The sequence below is a fragment of the Myiozetetes cayanensis genome, unplaced genomic scaffold (assembly GCF_022539395.1).
Source record: "Myiozetetes cayanensis isolate MyiCay16 unplaced genomic scaffold, myiCay2020 scf18, whole genome shotgun sequence".
In the NCBI taxonomy this organism is placed as follows: Eukaryota; Metazoa; Chordata; class Aves; order Passeriformes; family Tyrannidae; genus Myiozetetes; species Myiozetetes cayanensis.
The window spans coordinates 7,070,492-7,089,277 of record NW_026087389.1 but is presented as its reverse complement, the minus strand read 5'-3'; the positions used below and the strand labels follow the sequence as shown (position 1 = coordinate 7,089,277).

The 18,786-nt window shown below is 46.9% G+C and overlaps 1 protein-coding gene across 3 annotated transcripts in view; it reads left to right on the top strand.

Annotated features, from left to right (window-relative positions):
• Positions 1-18,786, top strand: part of SYNPR (synaptoporin) — a 102,930-nt gene that overhangs the window by 43,409 nt on the left and 40,735 nt on the right. The window contains exon 1 of one of the 3 annotated variants that reach the window (XM_050312675.1): positions 16,243-16,432. The exons of the other annotated variants lie outside the window; for them this stretch is intronic. Coding sequence (XP_050168632.1) covers positions 16,409-16,432 — 24 coding nt within the window. The 5' untranslated portion in view covers positions 16,243-16,408. Of the gene's footprint in view, positions 1-16,242; positions 16,433-18,786 lie in introns of those variants that run through there. 3 annotated transcript variants of the gene reach the window in all.

Below are 18,786 nucleotides of genomic sequence, written 5' to 3'. Positions count from 1 at the left end.
AAAAAAGAGGTAACTAGAAGGACATGAGGTCATTTTTGAGTTTTCCTGCTGCAGAGAAGAAGGGAATAGGCAGTTCTCGGGGGTGGCTGGAAGAAGACATGATATTAAGGGATATATAATTTTAAGGAGGGGGTGGAGAAGCACTAGGATGGATTTGCCCTGGGAAATTCTGGAGTTGCAATCACTGAGGGTCAGAAGTTAGACAAACATCTGCCAGAAAAGATAGAGCTGCCTGGCCTCTGCTCTGAGGGTCCTTCCAACCCTCTTTGCAATGATGACATTGAAATCAAATTCTGCACGAAAATAAGTCAACCCGTTGCCTTTTCTCTGCAAGGAAGGAGATGTAGGGTGTGCCTGGGAGGAAGAGATGTGGAATAAAGTGGTTGTGGCAAGGGGCAACATGTGACCAAGACCTGAAACCAGTATTTCCTTCCTTCTCTTTAAATATTAATAGGCTTATTTTTCATGCTATCAGGATAGTCAGCATTATTCTAAGCTGTTGCCTAAGCCATTAATGCACTGTGCTCTGAGTTATGTTTTGCAGGCCTTTTCCTTCCCCTCTCAAGAGAGATTTTCATATGAAGTACCATTGTAGGCAGTGGAGCCAGGTGCTGGGGTATGGTGCAGTGTGGTACTTTATGAACGAGTACATTGGCTTCTGGAAGGAACAGTGACTTCTGTATGCGAGACCCCTTTGCTTCCTTACTCAACAGTAGGCAAGCCTGCAGGATGACTGATTTTGATAATAATAAAGAAAAGCACACTGTGTACACTGGGGAAATAATAAGGAGAGGATTTATGAGTGGTTTGGAGTGTGATTCTCAGGGCCAGCATCCTTGTCCGAGGCAGCTGTTGGCACTGGGAACACTGCAGCAAAGCGTATTAAAGTTAGCAAGTGTTCAAAAACCTTTGCAAGTACCAGCACAAGAGGGTCAGGTTTGGGAATTATGATCCCTCACATCCCTCCTGATGCAGGTGCAGTGAGCTGAGGTCTGGCAGATGTAGTGGTGGCAGGTGGAGGTGCTCTCTGGAATGTAGATCCTGTGGTTCATGGGGTGGATGTGCACTCAAACAGTCCTGCTTGCCCACCTACAGGGGTTCCCTTGGGCTCTAGTCATCTGCTCAAAACAAGAGCTAAAACCTGGGAGGTTTTGTCTGGTCGGAAGCATTTTTCATCTGTCAAGATGCTTAGTAGCAAGCCTAGTCAGCAGAGTGTCAGTGTCATCCATAATTTCAGATCTCTGTGATCAAAGCTTCCTGTTGAATAAAGCCTTTTTATCCACCTCAGTGATGGGAAGAGGACAGGCTGTGCTACCTCCCTGCTGCAGAGGGAGCCCTGTGTTACTTGTATTGCCCTGTGCATCCTGGACTGCAGAGAGCCAGGGAAGGTCCAAGGCAGTGCTGCTGCTGCCTTGGCAAGAGGCTGTCCCTCACCTGGAGGTCTTCACTCTTAGTAAAGACAGAGCAAGGAAGTGCAGGTTCTCAGCTGGCTCTTTAATGCCTGTCGTTGTCACTCTAAGTGGGAATATGTTCAGTGGCTTTTGTGTATTAACAGGCTTTTGATATTGGACAGGATTGTGGAGAACGCTGAAGCTGCTTCAAAGTCCTGGGTATTTTTTTTTCCTTGTCTCAGATATGCTGAGGGTAAACAGCTCTGCCCTCTAGTGCCGTTCGCCAAATCTGTTAAAGCCGAACACATCAGTGATCCAGGGAACACGCCTCACCCAGAGCATCCCTTGGAGCACACTGGCCTGTGCTGGTCCAGGCTGCTCTGGGAATCATGCAGGGAGCCTGGGAGTGGCTTTAGGAGGGTCTTAGCCCCATACCAGGCAGTAAAGCATGGCACATGTTGGCATACCTGCTGCACAGCATCCCCAAGTTCATTTCTGTATTTTCTCTCAAACAACCCAGTCCAGCCTGATATTTGCTCTCCCATAATGTTTGTTATGCCTTTGAGAGACATGCAGAAGAGCTAAATGATTTCAACAGCTTTGCTCTTTCAGCCCCATAAATAATGAATTCATCGGGGTGAGAAAACACATGCCCAGACACAAACACATGCAGAGCCCTGAGGAGGAAAAGGAGTAAGTGGGGAAGCTTGAGATCCAAATGCAGAGCCCTGTGCCAGTACACTGGGAACTGCTTTTTGGAGTGAGAAAGCATCAGGGGGTGGATATGGAGTTAATTGCCTCAAGAGGAGACTAAAAGCAATTAGAAAAGCAGGCAAGTGCTAGCTGAGGTTGGAAGTGATAGGTTGCTGCCTGCTTGGCTTTTGGAGAGGGCCATTAGTTCTAAGGTGATGTTTGTTTTATCATCTGTAAGTCCCCTCTTTAAACATCAGATGTAATTATTCCATTGTGGCTGGCACCCTGCAGCCTGACAAGGGGCATGAATACATTGTGAACCTCCTGGACAGCCTCAGCTTGATGGGCAGGATGGTGGGTTTTCAAAAAGCTCCATTTCTGGAAGTTTTGTAGAAGTAACTAACTAAATAAATGAAACCACACTGCCCCTGCTGGGGTGCTTTCACAGGTAGTGTATGTGCAATTAGACACCAGAGAATCTGCAGTGGAGAGGATTGGAAAGGCAGCTCCATGGGGCTTCCTCAGCCCCAGTGCTCCCAAACGTGGTGCCAGGCACCTTCACCCATTCCTCCTCCTCTGCTGGGCCAGCTGTGGGGCTCTGGGATTTGCAAGGGCTCTTTCCTTGCTGGTGCTTGGAGTGCCCTTTCCAAGAGAGCTGATGTGCAGTGGGAAGTGTGAGCTGGCTGCACACGTGTGGGGAGCCACGGGGTGGGAGGCTGGGCTGGGCATCGTGAGCTGCTGGTGTCTGCAAACATGGGCTGCACCCAGAAGGTAAAGGTTCAAGATGCAGAAGGTTTGCCTGGGCAATTTTAGCAGTGTTTTGCCAGCTGGAGAATAGCAGCATTGTGATAACTGTGTTAAGTTCTTTTCTGTAAAAACAGCAAAGAAAATACAGTGGTTTGCAGTTAGTCCTTCAAACACAAGTGCTTCTGGGCAGCCATTGGAGCACTTGGGCAGTTCTTGGGTTTATCAGATGCTGAGACTTCAGTTCTCTGATCCATCTTAGATTGATTTGCACTGACAAGAACTAGGCCATTTTCATAAATTTTGATCATCTGCTTATAGCCTTGTCTAAAATGTTTTGGAGGTCAGCTGCCAAGATAAGATTATTTTGTGGAGTTGGAAATTTATTTAGGGAAGGCTGGACAATTCCATTTGGAGGCACTTTACCACTCAGTGGGTGGAAAAATTGGGGGGAAAATTCATGCAGATATTGAATATCTGAACTTAACTGGGGCTCCCAGTTCCTATGTTAGCATAAAAACCATAACTACTTATAAGTAGCCTTCCAAATCTGCATGCACTGATTTTATTTTTTTTTTCCCTTGACACTCAGGCCATCTGTGACAACTCTTATGACATCTCTGAACCTGCTTTATTTTATCTCCTTGATCTCTGAAGCAAGTGATACCTACAAGACTGTGCTGTCTGAGCTCCTTCCTTCTCCCCATAGATTTTGGACTTCCTTAACCTGTCTTAACCAACTTTGTCTGGGGGCAAACACTGTGTCACTGTGGGTTTTATGATCTGGTCTGGCTGGGCTGAGCAGAGGCCTCCCACTGTCTGCAGAAGTTCACCTTAGAGCTGACAAATGGAAGTGGGGGCGAAGGGAAAGAAAGAGGCATTAGTAATTCCTGAGTTCAGGAGAAGTTCAGCCAGAGCTTCCCCCGGTAACTGTCAGTTCCCTTCTCATCCCCATTTATTTATGTAGTTGGTGTAATGATGAAAGCTTAAATGTGAATGCAAATACAAGATAATTTTGCAGAGCTTCATTCCTAGGAGTGCTACAATCATTAAAGGCTGAAATAATATAAGTAGAAAGATAATAGCAAAGAGAGAAAGGTGTGAGCAAAAGAGAAATTAAGTTTTCAGTTGAGTTTTGGAAAGAAATAGAGCTAATGAGTTGGAGCTCATCTAGATGGCAGCAGCAGGCGTTGCTTTTCCTACCAAGAGAGGTGATGTATGTCTGGAGAATGAAGGAGAATTAAAAAGTTGCTTGATTAGTGGCATAGGGGTTCAAAGGGCTACAGGAAAGGACGAGGAGTAGACTGAAAAAAGCAACGTATCAGGGATTTACATGTACAGTTTATTCAGAGTGAGTGACTGATATTGGGCAGTTCCTAAAAGCAGACTGCTTTATCAATCTCATCCTTAGCTGTCTTTATTTTTAAAATAATGTTTAGGTTGAGCAGTTTTGGTCCTGTTGCTGCAGCAGAGTGGCTGGGGAGGGGGAACAAAGGTGGCAGCAGAGGGTTTGCCCCAGCCTTGACACCAGCACCATCATGTGCCAAGGTTTGGGACCACCCACCGGTGTGCCCACCCTGACCCCATTCCCTTCCAGAAAATAGCCCCCAGCATCAAACCAGAGGCACGTGTGGTTTATGGGCTTGTTTATCCTCTGCCCTCTCCCATGAGGTCAAAGCCAGAGCACTGAGCACCTCAGGGTGGCTGCAGGGTTTTTCCCCAGCGATGGTGCCAAGCAGGGACTGTTTGATGTAGGCAACTCCTTTGCCTTTCTTTCTTTCTTCCTTTCTTCTTCCCTTTTTTTTTTTTTTCTTTCCCCCCCTCGAGCAGGCTAATAGAGCCAGCAGCTGTACAATTAGTGGGAGCAGGTCCCTGTGTTTGCACAGGGCAGTTGTTAGCAAGGCTGCTGCAGGCTGAGCACACACGGTGCACATGGAGGTGCTCGCCAGGCTCTGCCCTCGCGCTGTGCCAGACGGAGACGCCGGTGAAGACGGACACAGGTGGGCTGCTTAGCGTGACGGAAAATAATTAGGAGAGCATTAGTTTTAGGTTGAAATAAATGGGTTGTCCAGCTGTAGCTGCTGTAGAGAGGAAGCTGAATGTTAATTAGTTGCCACCAGTAATTATGGTGATTATGTATTTTTTTGAGTGGCTGTTGGGAATAGCTCAATTCACGTCCACAGAGTAATGTGAATGACATTTCTAATGGCTTTAAGGAAGAGGGAAGGTGCTTTTGTCAGAGAAAATGCTTCATGTCTGCTGCAAGAAATACATCCTGCTTTTCTACTGAGAAAAGTTAGGCCCTGGCAGAGATGGGAGTTACATTTGTTCTTCCATCTCATGGTGCATTTTCTTAACTGTGAGACAGGCAGACCTCTTGAAAATAACTCTGAATTTATTTTGCTGGCTTCCAGGCCTGTTTGATGCTTCCTTCTCACACAGATAAACAAAGGTGATGCCAGTAAAATTAATGGAAACAGTGATTTTGTGAGAGACTGTTACCTTATATTACTTGCCGAGGGCCAATTTTAATATTGAGATCAGAAAACTAATTTTACAGGCTTGTCCATGCACAGGGCTACTCCAAAACAGTTGCTCCATACATATTTATGTAGGCATTGCGATAAAACAAGTGCTCACATGCAAATCTGTTCAGCAATAGCTGTTGTGCTCCAAATTCAATTTTTCTTTCAGTTTTTTCTTTCAGTTGTAGATCAAGCCTCTCACTTATACCCACTAGTTAAGAAGTGAACTCATTAACATGCCACCCACTGTGTCTGATAACCTAACTAACACCTTCGATCTCAGACAGCCTCAGCTCAAATTCACTCGTAGCATTATTTGTGAAGATTATTTGTAGAATAGATTTGCATAAATTCCCAACAAGCGTGTATTGAACACCCGGACTTTAGCAGAATGCTTTACTGGAAATGACTGGTCTGCAAGAATGTTGTCCTCCATGCAAACCTACTAAGTGCTGCTCCTGGGGGTTCATCATTTCAAGAAATAATAACAAATACTTGAATCTTGCATGCTCAAAATGTGCTGAAGCCCAAGGACAGTGAGCTGATTTGCACAGAAACCCTCTGATGGCTGGAAGAGGACAGTCTGCTGCGATCCATGGGGAAGGTCGGCCTGAAGCACTTGTGTGGCTGCCTAACGTGAAACTTAAGAAATGCACCATTCCCCTTCATTCACAGGGGAAATACAGTACCTCACCTTCCTGAGGCTGAAGTTTGGAAGACCCCTGCTGCTGGTGATTCAGGTAATACATTTCTTGGTGTTTGCATCAGGCACATTACTCGCTGTTAGGGGCATGACTGGTTTTTCTGAGCATTGGGACAATACAAGATACTCTGACACTCAGTGGTCAGCATGTCTCAGACAGAACTAAAGAGATAGCCACCTTCTTCTTAGTCTTGCACTTGCAGGGACATCAGTTGGAGAGGTGTAGTCTCTGGCCCAGCCCTTACTTTCCTTCAGCTTTGTTCTCCGTGGGGAGTTTTATCAGGCATGTCTGGTCTTGTTACATAGGACCACGTTCTCCTTCAGGTGGGACTAGAAATCCATCCATTACCAGGTTCAAAGTGCATCATGAGTTGGTCACATACAGATGTGTCCTCTCTGCTGCACCCGGGCACGTGGGCACCTCTGTTGCGTGGTGTGACCTCGCCAGAAGCAGCTGCATCTTGCTCCCATAATGGATGTAGTTGTGCAGTGGGGGTTGCACATCTGAGGGAGCTGGGGCTGTGGGGGTTGATTGCCTGAGCAGCAGGGCTCCCCACATCTGGGAACAAGCCTTGGGCTGACAGCTGGCTGAAAGCTTTTGGTGGGTTGAATGCGGCTGGGAGCATAAGGAATGCCGAAGGAAAGGCTCCCATCTCCACTGCAATCACAATAGCCCTTGAATTTCTTAATTACTTCCATCTAGAAAAGTTAATGGCCTCTTTGAATGAACTATGTTTAATGAAAAGTAGGTAGCAAGATGAATGCTTTGCTCTTGCATCTAAAATCCACTGATAATTAGACCTTATGGAAGCAGTAATGTACTTTCTTTTTGTTTTCCCCTGGCCAGTGAGTCAATTGAAATACATTTTCATCCTTTCATCCATAGTACTTTAATTTGGGGACTAGTGAGACCCTGCACACATTTTCTTGCATGCTTGGATCACTGTGCAAATGGGAAGTTGGACTGGCCTTGATTTACCCAGTGCTTATACAGCCTGTGCTCTCTTCTTCTAGATTCTTCCTGAAGGATCTGCTGCTGTTAGATTGGAAGTTCTCAAAACACATCGAGCCACTTCAGGAGGAGCACAGGACAGCCTGGGACTATAGTTCCTCTTCCTTGAGGGTGAAGAGTTGACAAGTTTAAATGGACACACCACAAGCACTAGAGTCTAGGGAAGATGGAACAAGATCAGGAGCCCTGTCAGGTTTTGAAGCTTTGAAGAGTCAGAGCCCAAGGATGTTCATCTTGTTGTCTTGTGTGGCCTGTGTTTATAAGAGCGAGTGCTTTGCCATGTTCTCCTTGAGAAACTGGCTGAGTATCCAAAGAGGGGGCATGTGCTATCATCTCCACTGAGGCAGGCTGGCTCATGCTCACGCTGAGCTCCTCTGCATTGTCACCAATACTTGTTCCTGTAGGAGATTTTGCTGTTCCTGTGCCTGACAGCTTCAGTTTTCCTTTTTTGCTCTTTATTCTCCTTCTCTAATACTGTCCTTGGACACCGGGGTAGTTCTCTGTCATGCTTGTGGGCTCGCTTCAGCCCTGATATTCTGGTTCTTCCCTCCTCCATCCTCTCTGTGCCTGGCTTAGCTGAGGAGGCTGTGGGCTCTGCTTGCTGTGCAGGGGCTGGCAGCTCATTGGCAGAGCCATCAACTGGGGTGACTTTGTCCATAACACAGTTTCTCTGGAGCTTTCTGGGTGAGGAGATCTGTCCGCCTGAGGGTTCATTTGCACAAACACCATGGGTGAGAAATCTAACACTCTGTTGGGCCATGTTTATTTTATATCTAAGGGCTGCTGAGAGCTGTGTCAGCCAAGGCAGTCCTTCAGCCCCTGGGAACACCAGGACTCTCCAGGCTAGACATGGTGGGATCTCTCCTGGTTTGCCTAGTAGCACTGGGGTGCTGCTTGGCAGCCCAGGCAATGCCATAAATTATTTTCCATCTTCAAAAAATGAAGTAAGTTACAGTGACGGGAGAGAGGACAGAGTAATGCACAGCTCAGGGAAGAGCTGTGTTCTCAGAGGGTTGTTCTGGGCACAGTCATGCTCTCACAGTGCAGACAAAGAGATTTTTAACCCTGGGCTCCCTCTGGAGTGCTGGTCAGGGTGTCTCAGGCTTGTGTGGGAAGCAGTAGTTTCTGTGTGGCTGCAAAGTGTTGTGCTGGGGCTGGTCTGTCCTTGCTGTGGGGTGGGAGAAAGGGTGAGCAATTTATTTTTTTTTTCCCACATTTTTAAACTACTGCTCCGCCTTTCTCACTCCTAGGCTGATGGATGTTGCTGCCATCCATCCCAAGGATGGCTCCAGGTGCAGCCATGAGTGAAGATTGGGGTGCTGCTGTGCTGTACCACCTGTCTCTGGCTGTAGTAGGCAGAGTGTGGTGGCTTTTCCATCAGGAAAAACACCTCGAATCAACCAGTCTCCCGTGATTCCCTCGTGGACCCAGTGGTGCAGCAGGTGTGCTGGTGTGCTTTGTGCTGTTGTCTGTGTGTGCCAGTCCCAGCACAGTGAGGGGCTCCTTGAGGTGAGTGTGATGGCTCCAGAGCTGGTCCAGGTGCATTCAGAGCCCCAGCACTGGCTCCCTCCCGGCATGGGCACCCAGGGCCCTTGCTGTGGGACACCACTTTTGGGAAAAGTGTTGTTTCCTGTCTGTTCCTCACCAGCTCTCAGCAGTTTCTGTGCGTGCCCACCAGAGAGCAACCCCAGCACAGGGTTGTTGTCTCCAGAGAGACAGAGATAGGGATTGTAGGTCTGGGTGTGACGTCAAATCCATCTTCTCTCACCCCTTCCAGCCCTATCACCTCATCCCCAACATGAGCTGAGCAGTGAGTTTAACCCCCCTGTGCACACTGTCGTGGGTGAGAGGAGTATCCCACGGGGAAGGGAGGACATGCTGGCATGTGAAGCTACAGCAGGAGACCCTGGCTGGGTCTTCTGCAGCAAACCCAATGCCATCTTCAGGGAATAACCATGCCATGAGTTAGCAAGGGACATCAACACCATGCTCAGAGAGCAAGCATGGGTTCAGACAGAGCTTAAAAACTAGGAGGATAAAATCTGGTGCTTTATGCAGTCTTGTATAAGTGCACAGACAAACTGTACTAATCTCATAGAATCATATCACTTAGTCTGTGAAAGACCCTTAAGAATGTCGAGTCCAACAGACATCTCAGTGGTATCTTTACTGCTTGAATATGTAGTTGGGTGGGGGGTTGTGTGTGAGAGGCCATTCCAGTGCTTGGTGTTTGGGGAAGTAGCAAACCTGAGCTTCTTATGCATCCACAGGCTTTGTGAGTGTCAGCTGAAGTTCAGTGCTGGCCCAAAGCCCCAGGGTAGGGCATTCATGGCTGGGCTTTGAGGGTGGGGTTCAACCATCCAGATGTTTCACCAGAGCTGCTTGGGTCAGGAGGAGGAGAAGGAGAGGATGTATCTTGCCTTGATAATCGCAGAGCAAGAGACTGAATCACCTGCTGGAAGGACCCGTCTGTGCCCTCCCTGCGCTGGAGCCGGAGCAGCAACGTTCACGTGCCAGGGGTGGGTGCAAAGGTCTGGGCACCGCTGAGCCACAGCCCCAGTACTTGCAGAAATGGGCTTTGCAGGAAAGCTGAGAGAAGAAACAACTCCTTGCTATTTTTATCCTTGCACCAGCCCCCAGGGATTTCGATTGACAGGATTAGTTATGAAGCCAATATTATGAGTTTAACTATGAGTGAAATAACACAACTTCTGTGGGAAGCAGAGTAAAAGAGGCAATTATACAGTAGTTTAATAACAGCGCTCTGCTGGCTGCATAGCTGAAAACTTACAGTTGACAGTAATTACGTTTTTTCATTCTTCCTGTTAAATAGCTTTAAAAATTACAAGAGGAAATAATCTGACTCTCTTTTATTTCATGCTGTTTTCATCATCCAGTCTGTGTGCATTTGGCCTTCAGATTATTCTTTCATATGTTTTTAGTATCTGGTATTTAAGACATGCAGAAATGGGACTTAATGTTGAAAAGCATGCAGAAAGTGCTAGGAGTAAGGGGGTGGCAGTAACACAACTTCTGAATATGAGAAATCCAGGGGATTCTTGAATCGATGGTGAGGGCTTTTCCTATTGACTAACCCTGACTAACAGCTGGACTTCTAACCACAGGAGTTATTCCAAATCATTTAAAATTACAGTAAAAATGAGGTCTTAGAAGTTAAGCCCTCGTTTGCCTGCTTGTTACTGTAATGTGCCAGGTGTAGATAAGCGGGAGGGAGGGAGGGAGGGAGGTGCTGTGGTGCCTCAGTCTGTGCTCTGGTTGCTTTCTGGCCTCACCTCTCTGATGAGATGTCGTGATCTGACTCTGGGCTTCACTCCCACCTTGGGCTCTGTGCTGGGTTGGCAGTGTGATGGGGGTTTGTTGCCTGGCAAAGCGCTGGACTTGGACAAGAACCTGTGAGGTCCACCAGGTCTGTGGGGCACCTTCTTTTCCCAGTCTTTGCTGCTCCTTCCAGCCTGGCAGTGCTTGGGATGTGTGCTGATGTGCTGGGACTGTACAGACATCTCATGTCCCTGTTGTCCATATCCCAAGTGATGCTTCCTTGTCTGCTGCCCTCCTTTTCAAGCATTTTTTTTTTCTGTGTCTAGACAGCAGTAAGTTTTCTTTTATGCCATAAAACTTGAATTACTTTGGAAATGTGCAGTTGTTAAACTTACAAGGTGAAACTTGATGAGCCAGCAAGTAGCATTTTGGCTGCTTATGATCGTAGCTTGAAAGTGCTGCACAGCACAAAGGGAAGTGCTCTCAGGTGTGCTCTCACTATTGAAAGCTCAGGATGGGATATTTGCTTGGAGATTAAAAGTATTCGTATTCTTACTCTTGCTCTCCTTTACCTTATAATGTAAAAGATCCAGATATGATGAATGATATCCTTTTCATGATGTTGTGCAGGGAATTGAGTGTGAGGTGGTGTTTTGCAGTCTGGTGCCTGCTGGGATCCCTGACACGTGCAATAAATGTGCTCTGCGGCAGCTCACCCGACCTCACAGCAGAGCATGACTCTTATTCCTTTTTCTCTGTCATGGCAGGATCATCACAGTTCACCTTCACACTTGTGTGTTAGTTTTAAAGCACTCTGGAGATGCCCAGAGCTGATATCAGGGCAAAGGCCACCTCCAGGTATTCCTCTATGCCATTTGGTTTCACTTGTCGACAGGAATGCGCTGTGCTTTTGGCAGATGCAAATGGTCCAGATGGTACTGGGAAAAGTGCAAATGAAAGATTTGATTTCATCCCTTCCTCACTTTAATAAAATCCTGATCATCTCTCTGATAGAGCCTTCTTTTTTAAGGGGCTTTTAAAAACACATCCCTTCTCTTTTTTTCTACCTCTGCCTCTGAGCCTGTGACCTTCAGCTCATCCCTGTGTCATTGGAAGGTGTGCTGCTGCTCGTTGCAGACTGCATGTGCCTTCCAGCATGTTGTTCTGGTGCTAAGATCACAGTCTGTAAAAACTGGATGCAATCCATTAATCAGGGTGTCCAGCTGTCTCTGTGGTGGGGCCAGTGGCCAGGCTTGGGCCAGGTGGACAAGGTAGACAGTGATTTGCAGGGTCTGGACATGTGCTGGTGAGGTGCAAACTTTTCGTGTGTGCTAAAACAAATACCCCCTCGTGCTCTGGGTTCCCAGTGTAACTGCAGCAGGGGTAGCATGTTGCTCAAAACAGCTGGTGCTGTGCTAGGACTTTGTCTGCTGTCCAGTTAGGCAACATTCTTCTGCAAGGCCATGGTGGAAGGGAAGGAAGCTGAAAGGAGTCACCTTCTGGGGCTGGTCCCTCCTATGGGTCACTACCTGGATGTAATTTTGGCTTGGGAGAATGAGGGAGAGGAGAGCTGTCATTTCCCCCATTAGCTCCATCTGGAATGGTATGTGTGCTCCTGGGCGTGTGCTGTGCTGATGCTCACACAGTGCCCGAGTCACCACCCTGCATTAGCTTATTCCAGCACATTTCCTTGTTACAAAATTAGATCCATTTTGCAAATTGCTGCTGCACTAGTAATTGAATTGAAGGGGTATTTTTTGTATTTTTTTTTTTTTTTTTTCTCTTTTTCACTGGAGTAAATCAGGAATAAGTCAACAGAATCAAGCCCTTAGTGCTTTCAGCAACATGCTCATTTAAATTGGATGCAAGAGGGTGTCTGTGTTTACATTTGGCCTGCCAAGAATCTCTGTTTCAGAAACTGGCTTACATAATATGTCAAAATTGGTTTACTCATTAGCATTGCAAACTGCGTGAAACAAGCTGCAGATTGATAAACTCGCAGCAATATTTGCATCCGGAGCCGAGTGGCACAGGGGGAGGGGAGGTTCATTAGGAAACGTTCCATTTCCACAAGAAAAACAAATGGTTTCCAGTTATATATGTCGGACTTCGTTAATTTTCTGTCTTCCCAAATTTAAATAAAGATTGAGAGGGAAATGTGAAAATCTATGTTGGCAAACAGGCGGCCCGTCTTAATATTTCCTGAGCTGGTGGGTTGTTTGCAGCAGCAGCTCCAGGTTGGCTGATTCTCCTCTCCCGGCTGGGCCTCCAGCCCCTCTGCCAGGCTCCAGCCTGCTCACACGCTGCTGCTGCCTTAATTGATGCTTTCTCTGCAGCACAGGTGCGATGGAGGCTTTGATATTATTAATTAGCTCCTCCAAATGTGGAGCAGGCACAGATGTAGTAGCATGGCCCAAAGGGCCCGTGGTGGTGCTGCTGCTGCTTCTCCTGCCTTCACCCAGCCAGGGTGAAAGTGGGTGCAATGCAGCCTCGGGCAGAGCTGAGGACCATGATGTGGAAAATCTCCAGCTCAGATCTTCCATGATTAGACCAATGAAACTTCATCATGCAGTGCATAATTTTGTAGGCATCTGTAAATCTGCTCACACACAGAGGCAGGCATGAACAGTGCTCCTGGGATAACATGAGCAAGCATGTTGAGAGTAAAGCAACAGAGCAATGAGAGGGTCTGAGTGTGACCAGTGCCTTGGGGCTTCTGCTGTGTGGACTCTGGGTACCCTGTGTTGGGCTGGGGATGGTGAGAAGAAACAGCAAATCGTGGCAGGAGGCCAGATATTAGGAAAAGTTTCTTCACTGAAAGGGTGGTCAAGTGTTGGAATAGGCTGCCCAGGGAAGTGGTGGAATCACCATCCCTGGAAGTGTTCAACAGGCACGTATATGTGCTGCTTAGAGACACGGTTTAGTCATGGACTTGGCAGTTGGACTCAGTGATCTGAGAGGTCTTTTCTAACATTAATGGTTCTGTGATTCTATACTGTCCTCCTGTAGATGCCTCCCCTGAGTCCTGCTGTACCCAGGGAGAAGTCTCTCCCCAGGCTGCAGCCCTCCCTGGTGTCACTGCATCCCTTTTAGCTGCATTGGCCGTGAACCTCACACGAACAGTGATTAAATCTCTTGAGACCCAGAGTCATGTAGCAAAGCTGATGGAAATCTGCTGGCTGTGTACTGCTTTTCAGTAGTATCTGAAGTAGTCTGGGGCTTAAATCCCAAGAAATGTTTTAGTTTCCTTTGAAACTCCCAAATCAAAAGTGGAAAGCTCTGATGCAGCAGGGACATGGCATAGCACTGGCAGCAGCTCTTTCTGTGCTTGGTGATGCTGAGTGCCCCATCCAGTACTTCAGATGAATTTTTGAAAAGGAACGTAATAAAGCTGGGGAAAGGACCAGTCTGCAGTGCTGCAGGGTCTGCTGCAGCCCAACAAGTGTTTTGCCTTGTCAGCAAACACTGACATGTCCACTTTCAGCAATAGTAGACCAGATCCACAGCATTCGTGCTGTATCATTGACTTGGGGGGGAAAAAAAAGCAGGCTTTGTTTTCTGTACGCTGTAGAGTCCTTGTTGCAGCATTGTTTGAAAGAGGTGTGTGACAGGACAGGTCCTTGTCTGCTGCAACCCATCATGCTCTAGCTAAAGCTGCGTCCTGCACCCAAACATCCCACACAGGTGACCAAGTGGGCACATATTTTAAAGGACTGAGAAATGGCAGCTCTCAGCTCGGCAAAACTGTTTTAATGTATGTTTTTAAAAGTTTTCAGAAGACTTCAGTGAGTTTAAGTAACAGCAGTTGTTAGCTGTGGGAAGGGAAAATAAAATTATCTCACTGGAAAATGATATGAGAGGTGTTTGCATTTCACTTACTGTCACACCTTGCAACAAGAGGCTGGTCACCATGAGATACAGCGCATTTGAGTGCCAGCTGGAGAGCTGAATGTAATGAAGAGGGCCAGGAGCAATGATATGTATCATCTGGAGAGCTGAGGCAGGCTGAGCATCCTCCTGCCATCCTCTGCCAATGTGTGGGAGCAACCCAGGCACCTGCAGGCTGGAGAAGGGTTCCCAGGGGTGTGGGAGAACCAGCATCACCCCTTGTGCTGGTGCAGTGGGTGGTAAGTTTTGTGTAGTCCTTGGTCATCTTTGCCCATGTGCAGCATGAGCGTGACTGCAGAGTGCAGCTCCTGCAGTGATAAGGCATCAAAGGGCTGCTCACGGTGTAGGGGGAGGCAAATTCTGCCCAGCTCTGCAGACCAGAGTCAATGTGCAGTTTAATCTTCATGGATGGGACTCAGGCAGTGTGCAGGTAGCTGGTGAATGTTTTCATGTATGTTAAAATGCACCATTCACGGAGCAGTGCTTCATCCTGGAGAACTGTCTGAGCATCACAGTGTCTCCTCGTTACAGCATCAGCCAGCATCAGGCTGTATCTGTTGGAAACACAGGGCCACATCGTCAGCAGTGACATCTGTCAGCCTGGCAGTGTGGCTTCTGCTTGTGGGAAAGGGGCCTGGAGTACTGTGCTCATAAAGAGCTGTCAGAACCTCCTCTGCCTGGATTGTGCTTCAAGTGCCAGCCCCCAACAGATAAACTGAATTATCAGATTAATTCAGCCTCCTTGGTTTTGTCTTCAGGATTTTCCCTGTGAATTCCAGCACTTCTTGTACAACATAAATCCCAAACTGCTGGGGAGAAGCAATTGTACTCCAATTTTGCTGCACAGAGAACTGCTGTCACCCTGCAGGTGTTTCTGTATACCAGCATGTAACTTCTGTCTCCAAATAAAAGGGAAAGTTTACCTTATGTCTCAGCCATTAACTCACATGTATTTGAAAGTATTTGATGCCATGTGTAGAAGAGAGGGCAAAACAATGATCAGTAAACGTCACAGAGTGTGGTTTAATCTCGGTTACACCAAGAGGTGTTGGGTCAAAGGTAAGCTCTGCTGAGAGCGATCTGTGAAATCATTCCTGCCCTTAATGTGCTGAAGTCCTGAACACAGAGCTGAGACCATGAGACTGGCTTGAAACCCCTCTCAGGAGGAGGTTTGCTGTGACAGAGTGTGAGGTTTGTGTCTGTGTGTAGCTACTTCCCGAAGAAGTGGTGTGTGTTTGCCACGGACGCGTCCCATACGCGAACAGGTACCTGTGTGTTGGAGGCAATGAGCTTACCCCCTGCTACCTCCTTCTTCTTCCAACACACATGAGGCACAGCAAAACTTTTGTTTGGGGGGTTAATAGCACAAAAATTTTCCCTTTTGGCACAAAGGAACCTGTGGGTTTCCTGTAGCTTTTCTCTAATACACAAAAAGGGAAGAAAGCTTAAATTCCATGAGGACGCTTTGAAGGTCCTGTGTGAGCATAGGCAGAGCTCAGCACAAGTGAAAGTCTGGGAGACCTAGGAGGTCTTTTCCCCTTTCTGGCGGGGCTTCTTGCTGCATCTGCAGGGTGGCTGCCTGAGGTGCAGTGAGAGGCATCTCAAAATGTAACGGAGTCCAAACAGCCCCCAAACCCACTGCTCTGGTGACAGTCTGCAAGTGGCAGTGTTTTGGAGGATCTTCAAGCTTAGTTCAACTTTAGCCCAGAATAGTGAACTGTTTCTTTTCTGTGGAGCATGTAGAAGGATTGAAGTGATGCTGCATTAGCAGTGGGTGGGAAGGGGCTGCACCTCCCAGCCCACCCTGGTGGTACCTGCACCAAAGCAAAGCAATCAGCCCCTCACCGAGGGGAAAGTATTTGCTTTCTCTACTTAGACTGTATGTGTCTAATAATATGAGCATTTTGCCATCCCTCGGCAAACAAGGCTGAGGCTGCTGCCTGATTGGTATATCATCTCACTTTCTCTCAGCATTGATTTTCTTGCTCTCCTTATTTGCTTCATAAAAAGCGAGGCAAGGAGCTGGTGCTCGCTTGCTCCCTCTCTCTCCCTCCCTCCCTCCTCTCTCTCTCTCTCTCTCCTGTGAGAAGCTTTTGGGAGCCTTTATTTTTAGTATGAGACAAACCTTGCTTTATTTCAGGAGACGCAAGTTGGATTATAGATCCTTTTGTAAATGTGTATGGTGATATTTGCTCCGGTAAGTTATATGCATCTCTATTTAATTGTGTAACTGTACTGGTTGGGGGAAAAGTGGGGTTTTTCAGGAATCGTGAAGCCCACAAAATTGTTTTTAGGCTTCATTTCTTTGTAGTCTTATGCTGAGCCAAACTGTTCCGTGGTTTTTAGATACATTGAAATATTTTCAATTTGTATTTTGCTTTCCAGAGGGGGATGCCTGCTTTGAAAACTTGTTTTGCACTTCATTTTACAGCAGACAGTGGACAGTGATGATTAAAGGGAAAAGAAATTCTGATTTATCGTGTTCCTTCTGGCATTTTAAATCAAAGGTGCCTCCAAAATAATGCAGCAATATTTGATACACAAAAAAAAAATCAGTAAGAGCTATTTAATATTGATCAAGCTGAAGTATGAAATCTGACTGCCTATTACCTTAGAAAGATCAATCTAAAGTATGACAGGTTGGCAGCAACATGCTTCTCATCAAAATGTGTTAATGAAATAACGAAAATCGTTAATTAAGAAAATAGTTTGCTTCTCAGAGTGTAACATCATTAATATAGGTCAATACACTGTTGCTCTGACTTTTCGTGCCCTTCCTTTGCTTTGTACAGCTCAGCAGCCTCATTTCTCAGCCCTCTTGGCTAACTTGGAGACCTCTTTGTTACCTGTGAATAACAGCGAGGTGCAGTTATTTATCTCTCCCCGTCACAGCTCCTGGTGAGCTTTCCAGGCAGCACAAGTCAGTGACTGCAATAGTAGGCTGAGGAAAGCAAGATGTATAGCTGTAATACTTTCAGACTGCATAATACTTGAATTTGCAGCATTATATTGATTAATTTATTGGCACTTTAATTCTTTCATACTTGAATCACGTCCACGGGAGTCGATCACTTTGGTTTTTCAGAAGTCTTTAAGAACTCCAGCTGTAGCATAAGGTGGAGCTGCTGTGAGAACATGCTTGAGTATATATCTGCACAGAAAATCAACAGATTAGACCCAGAATAATCTGCTACTTTCATGATACAAGGGTACACTAATAGGTAGCTGAAGCATACTTGAATAAGATATTAGAAGTCTGTAACTGAGTTTATTAAACCCACAGGAGAAGGTAAGGATGTTGTGTCTGCCAGCCTGAGCTAAACTCTACCAGAGGGAAATTTCAGATTGACAATAACTGCTTAGTCATTTTAAGATGCATTTGGACCAGTTTAATTGCTTTCTTTTTTTTTTTTTTTTTTAATGTATTAGTTGCACTTGCCTTCTCACCTGCCTGAAGAGCAGCTGATGGGAATATTTGGTGGTGTGCCCCTTGGCAGTGGGCTCATGAGCTCTGCTGGGTCTGTGCTCTGGCTGGGGTGAGCCAGTGCCAGTGCCCAGCATTCCACAGGGAGCCAGCTGGGCACAAGGCATTCCACAGGCTAGCCCATGCACTTGGTTCCTGAAAATGTAGTTAGCAGGCACTCGGTGCAGTGGCTTTCTGGTGTTTGCATGATTGCTGTTTCGTAAGGACCATGTATATTTAGACCAGCTGCGTAGCTTGAATGCATGTGCTCGGCAGAGTGTCAGAAAACATGGTACATGAAATGTGCTGTGTGCCACAGTGTTGGAGAACATGGCACAAAACAATAATTGCCTTTTTCACAGTCATTTAACTCCTCAGGTGTGGAGGGCATGGGTGTCTGAGCAGTGCACGTCTCACTTTCTAAGCATACTCCTGCTTGCCTGAGGACAGCGTTGAGCATTTCTGACTTTGCTAAGCCCTGGTGTCTGGCTCAGTGCAGTGTCCTCCCTCAGTGCAGTGTCCTCCAGGTGAGCAGGGTGATGGTCAAAGACCATGTTTGGGTGACCCTGGAGGGTTCAGGTCTGGGTAGTGTGAACTGAAGAGCACAATTCCTGCTCCAGTTCCACAAAACCAAAGGTCTGGGGTTTTTTGTGGCACATAACTGGTCATAGCAGGGGTGCCAGACTGCCCTGAAGCCAGGTTGTGGTTTATTAAGGAAGGCAGTTGATCTCATCCTAATAGCTTTGAAGCAGGAAAGGTGCCCTGGGATGGCTCATTTGATTGCAGGCAGGGGCAAGTCTCAGCCCTGTCCCTGGGGGTAGGTTGCCAGCTGCCAAGGGATTGTGAGGCACAAAGTGAAAAAGTGGTTAAGTCCATTGCTTTCAAGAATTTCTCTTGGCTTTTGGCTGAGGAGAAATGATCCCTTCAGCCCTACATGCTGTCTCTACAGGGTTTTTCGTACAGAAGTCTTCAGTGTTAATGATTTTCCATCTGTGGCCCATCCTGTGTGCTGCTCCTTGATCTCCAGCTACTTGGTGGTAGCAGGTTTGGGGGCAGGTGCTCCCCAGGCCAGTACCGTCAATCACCAC